The 6000-nt window shown below is 50.8% G+C and overlaps 1 protein-coding gene across 1 annotated transcript in view; it reads right to left on the minus strand.

Moving 5' to 3' along the window:
- Positions 1 to 5626, minus strand: part of BEND4 (BEN domain containing 4) — a 43701-nt gene extending 38075 nt beyond the window's left edge. The window contains exon 1 of the mRNA XM_040594790.1: positions 5243 to 5626. Within this exon, the coding sequence (XP_040450724.1) occupies positions 5243 to 5612 (370 nt within the window). The 5' untranslated portion in view covers positions 5613 to 5626. The remainder of the gene's footprint in view (positions 1 to 5242) is intronic.
- Between the last annotated feature and the right edge of the window lie 374 nt (positions 5627 to 6000).

Genomic DNA, 6000 nt, shown 5'->3' on the forward strand with positions numbered 1-6000 from the left:
TGACAAGGCAGGACTATTCTGAAATGCTAGCACAAAGATTTGTAAATGGTTTTTTTGTGGGTACTGCTGGGCAGTAATAGCGAGGGATGTTCTCAGCACACGTTCTGGAAACATCTGTCTCTGTGCTGAAGCAGGTACTACTTTGAAGCGACTTCTACACCAGCAACAGTACACGTACCCACAGTCTGAACAACCCTAAATGAGAATGATAACTGCGGTTATTTCTTGTGATGGAGAAAAAACAAAAACAAATGCTGCCCATTTAGCATATATCATAAAAACTGGGATTTCAGCTTTTACGGACTGACTGTAATTAGAAATGCAAGCACTGTGCAATGTCTAATCACTAAGAAATGACAAAAAGTTGTTTTTATGTGATTACTGCTGAATAATCACTCATCTATGATCCCTAATTGATTTAATGTAATATATGTATTTTCTAGGAACGGAGGATTCTATTGAAATGACTGCACCGAACTAAAACGGTGTAAACAGTTTATGAAAGTCTTACTGTGATATTCCTTTTCCTTATTATGATGCTCACCAACTATGTAATTCTAATGCCTCAGACCCCGCAGTCTTTAGTCTTACAGAACTTCTGTAGGCTTTAACTAGACTTTTGCCTAAAGGTGGACTTGCCTGATCAGGCCCATAAAGTGCTAATAGAGCAGGATTAAATGGCTAAAAGTGTCAGTATTCCTAACCAGACTATTTAAGAGCGCAAGCAACCAGAAGATACCATCATATGGCAAATCAGGTACGAGCTCCCAAATACCGCATTCATCTTTACATCTTTTTCTCATTCATGCTGAACACAGGGCTTCTTATCCAACTGCCAGACTAAAACCAGTGTTTTAGGAAGAACAAACTTCCGAAACTCAACCTGACAACATACACTGATGCATCAGAAAGATGTCTCGAAAGACTGGCAGGTGTAACATCAGCTTTTCCTACACCTGAGGATCTTTTCAATACTTAGACCTGACAGCTTTATTAATAAGGAATCATGCTGGGTCTCAGTGGCTCTGGATTCAGGTGGTGGCTTTTCCATAGTTTCCTTCGTAATCTTGGGCAGCTGGTTTAAGAAGTCTTAATTATTGAGTGGGTCTGAACTCAATACCATACACTCTCCCCTGCAGGGCATGTATTCATTGGTGCTTAATTTTCAGCAAGATTCCAAAGTCCAGGCTTCTTAGCAATTTCAATCATCCCACACTTTACCTTGCAGTGTTTCAGTCCTCTCACCTGATGATTTGTACTTCTTGATTTTTTTTATTAGTATCATATTATTATTAATTTAGGTCCTGGGGCAGCAGCTCTGTACCCTCCCAAATGACTATTCATTCATACAGACTTTGTCATTATGTTTTTAGATATGAACACTGCTGTAAATATCTATGTTTGGGTCACAAAACTGAAAGCATTTGACACCTCCCATAATTCAGTGGTGCTTTCTAGAGGATTTTGCATGAAGACCACTGATAGCCCACTGGATGAAGACTGCAAGTGTTTGATCACTGCAGTACTGATCTGACAATCTACTTCTAGATGAGGGTTCCCAACTTCTCAGTGCAGGCCAAAAAAATGATCTTCACCTTCTTTGTTCACTTAAAAACACTTTGATCAGTCTAGACATGATAGAAGTTTTATTAACTGGTCATGTTAAACATGCCAGGTGTTATCACTGGAATAACAGCTCTAAGACAGCTCTGCTCTTCTCTACTTTTCATCAAAGCCCAGCTTAAATTTTAAGGCACGTTGTAAGGTCTACAACATGCCTTCCCAAGGAAGAAGACTTTCTTTGGTGGACTATGATACTGTTTAACATACATGCTACCAAAGACAAAGACACACACTGTTTTCGTACCAGGAAAATAATCTGAACAGACTAATAAAAAAATTAATATTTTACAGGAGAAAATGGGTATCTGCTGGTGCTTTGAATGTACCTGTTTGTGTGGCTTACTGCAGCAGCAGTGGTCAGGGTAACCACTATTCAGTAGAGCAGAGAGAAGGCTTGTGTTGCAGCGCAGCTCCACATTTCTCACTGTAAGATGACATTTCTCATTCAGGATCTTTCTCTACAAGATGGGATCCTGAGCTAGATCTTTCCTCACCATGTCACAGGGTGAAGAACACCTGCTTTTCCTCCTTCTGCTAACCCCGCTTCCTGCAATTCTTGTGGAGTTTACAGGCCAGGGTGGTCTCTTAAGAGAGGGACTAAGGAAGAAACAATTAATTCTTGGCAAGAGCTTCAACCATTAGGAAAAGCTTAAAAAAAATCAGAAGAGTCCTTACTTGTGGCTGTGTGTGAGATGCCCACTCTCAAAAGAAAACTTGGCGCTCTGACTCCCAAGGGGCCAGAAATGCCATGCCTGAAGATTAAGAACCAACTGCATTAAGGTTTAAGTTGCTAGTGCCTAGTTGGACATCCCAGGAATGGTATTTTACTAGCCAGCTTGCTCACTGTTGCCTGGACAAGTGGAGAGGTATCAGCAAAAAGACGGGAATCTCTGAAATTGACCTTGCAAAATGGGTGTCCCCACAAAACCGTGACCCACAGCCCTCCACCCCTTCATTCAAGTAATCACCCACCAAGTGCGACGGGTAAGCTATGTGGGAAAACTGTGCGAGTCAGGGATGGTGACTGTCTTGCCCTGTGGAGAACAACTCGGTGGACCTGCAGCTGGATACGTGCTAAAGGATGGATCCTTCCCTTCCTACAACATCCACCACTCGGAAGATGAACCTCTGGCTATGAGGTGCTCTGGAAAGGGCCCAGCCTGTGCCCCTTGCTGCTGTGGGGAACCCAGGAGCCGGGTGGGCAGAGACCCTGTGGGCATCGGGCAAAGCACAGAGCAACCATGCACGGAGCACGGGCAAACACTCCCACTCCCCAGTGGCAAAACCCCAGTTCTGCTTCCTGAGCAGCAGTCTGAGCTATTAAATTGGCTCACACATTTGTTAAGAGCATTTCAAGGCTCTGGATGACAAGATGGAAGCGCTTCACATACATACATCCCCCGAGGTCCCCCCTAGCTCACCCTCACAGCTCCCTGCTCAGCTTAGTGGTGCCACACCTCCTCCAACACAAGCACCTGGTGCTTCTCCACCACCAAGTAGGATCAGCAAAGCTCATACCTCAGGATTCCGATACCCAGGAGGTCTAAACCTTGCTACTTGCTTTATCAGCCTCTGGTAACAACTTGTACAAAATTCCACTTCTGCACACAGTAACAAGTTTTTGGTTTGTTTTCTCCTGTTCTGTTTGGCTTGGTACTTAAGTCTTAGCTGAGAGAAGACTATGTTGGGACCTATATAGGAACCTAAAGTAAAGCCTGGATGTGTACGTGACAGGACAGGGACTTCACAGAACTTCAGTGCACAAATGGCTGTTCCTTAACAACCTTTTTCTTTCAGCATAGGACTGAATCAATGCCAAGCTCTGAAGCCTGTTCTAGCACAGCACCCGGTTAGTACAGTCCACAGAGGCATGAGAAAGTCCAAACTTCTGCTCATCAAAGCCCAGAGGGTTTTGCTGTGAATTTGGCCTCATATATCATCTACCATACAGCTGTTTTCCATGGTGTAGTCTGCTTCTGTAAAGAAACGTGTCACATGTATCGGCAACATTTTGATTGTGGGCTACAAAAAAATACTGAACTACCACCATTTGGGCATTTCATAAGAAGTACTTTCAAGAAAAAAGAAAAGATGACCTTCTGCCACGGATCATAGGACGACGTGTCAGAGCCGTGAATTTTCAGGCTAATCTATTCAAGTATTAAACTTTTTTGGCAAAGTACTTGAATTATTTGTAACAAGACATGATAAAATTAATCCAGTACACTGCTGCTTCTGTGCAAAAACAGGCATTAAAACACAGCCATATATCCTATTAACTAGCATATCTCCCTGTTTAGTAAGGAAATGTCATCACATTTGTTACAAAGGCAAACAGCAACATACCAAAACAGGATCCAATTTTTCTAAATAAATAAATCAATGATGTGTCAAAAATTAACAGATGAGTTAATATACCCGATGTTATCAAAACCAGATGGTGCTTCATAACATTCATCCTGTTCAGTCAAACCCTGAATATATTCTGGACCATCAGTATATAAAATAGGATGCTGCTATTTGTGATGGCAAACAAAAGCAATCATGCCTGCCAAGCACATACTATAACAGGCAGCATTTCAGCTCTGCTAGACAGAAAGTAATTAGAATGCTTTTAATGTCCAAAAGAATGATGCTGATAGGCTGCCACAGATGTGTAGATTTATGAATATTTATATGGTGGTTTATAGCTGACACTTTTATCAGTTGAAGAAGATAAAATATCTGCCTGACTCAAAAGCTTGACAGTCAGGTTAATAAAATCTCATTAAAGAGAATGACCTATGCAATTATATAGGATTTATTGTAATTCATTTTTGATTGTACTCTGCTTAAAGATGCAATTTCCCATTTCCTGATGCCAAATTTAGGTTGCATATCAAGATCTACGTGGTTTTTAACTCCAAGCCATCACCAGAAGAAAGATATGCCTTCAGCATCTCGGTATCTTACACCTTTAAAGAAAAAAAAATGAAATAACCCGATCTCCCGTTCCTCGCTGCATCTTACAGAAACGGTGCGGGCGAGCAGCCGATCTATTTTCCCTCTGTGAAAACCGCCACCCCTGTACCAGCAGCCTCTCCGTCACCAGCGGCTCCCTCCGGCAGCCAGCCCCGGCCTGCCGCCCCCCCTCCGGCCGCGACCGCCAGCCCGGGGCTGCCCCCCCGCCCCGCTGACGGCAGCGCCGCTCCCGCAGGTGCGAACCGCCCGGCGGCCGCTCGCCCCGCCGGCGGCTGGCGGCACGGCCCCGACGGCAGCGGGGGGGGGGGGAGGGGGGCGGCCGCCACCTCCTCCCCGGTCCCCTGCCGCCCCGGGGGCGCCGCCGGCCGGGCAGCCGCCCCGGCCCCGCCCGCCCCCGGGAACTTTAGCGATGCCCGACCGGCGGGCGGAGCCGGCCGTTCGCCCCGCGCCCCCCGCGCCCAGCCCCGGGGCGCCGGCCGCCGCCGGCCCCGAGGTGGGGCACCCCCGCCAGGGGCCGAGCCCGCCGCCACCCCCCGGGGGAGGGGGCCGCGTGTGTGCGTGCGGGGGGGGGGGGGGGAGCCCGCAGCCCCCATCCCGCTTCCGCCTGCTGCAAAGTGCCCCGCGAAGTTGCACGGCGGAGGAGAGGAGTTGCGGGTACCTGCGCTCAGCTCCGCGCCGCCGCCCCCCGCCGCCGCCGGGCAGGGGCCGTAGCGGCCCGAGGAGCTCGGGGCCGGCGGCGGCGGCGGCGGGCGGGGGTGGCCCTGGGCAGCGCCGGGGGCGGCGGCGGGGCGGGCGGGCCCGTTGGGGAAGGGGCCGTGCGGCGCGTAGGGCAGCGGCTCGGCGGCGTGCGGGAAGGGCTGCCCCGCTCCGCGCCCGCGGGGCACCTCCACCATGGTGGGTCTCTCGTAGCGCTTGGCCAGCGCCGCCCGCTTCCCGGGGAAGGTCTTCAGGACGCTGTAGGGGCCCCGCTGCTTGTAGATTTTGGGGGTGCTGGGCCCCTCCTCCGCCGGCTGCATCTCCTCCTCCATCCTCCGCCGCCTCCCCCGGCCCGCCGCGGCCCCGCTCCGGGGCTGTGTCTGCCGCCGCCGCGGCTCGTCTCTGTGGCACGGCGGAGCCACGGCGCGGCAGGGCGCCGGCCTGATTGACAGGCGGCCGCGCCAATGCCTGGAGGGAGACGGGCGGCGACCGGCAAGTGTTTAGGGTAATCTCTGCTAATGGCAGCGGGGCGGGGAGGCGGGCTCTGGCGGAGCCGCCGCCGCCCCCGGCACCCCGCCGCGGGGGCAGGTGAGCCGCTGGGCGCCGCCGCGGGGGGCGAGCGGCCGCGGAGCCCCCGCGACCCCCCGCCCCCCGCCCGGGCCGGCACGGCCCTCCGGGGCGGCGGGGCACGGCCCGGGCCGCGCTGCGCGGAGCCGCCGC

Source organism: Falco naumanni, chromosome 1 (assembly GCF_017639655.2).
Source record: "Falco naumanni isolate bFalNau1 chromosome 1, bFalNau1.pat, whole genome shotgun sequence".
Classification (NCBI taxonomy): Eukaryota; Metazoa; Chordata; class Aves; order Falconiformes; family Falconidae; genus Falco; species Falco naumanni.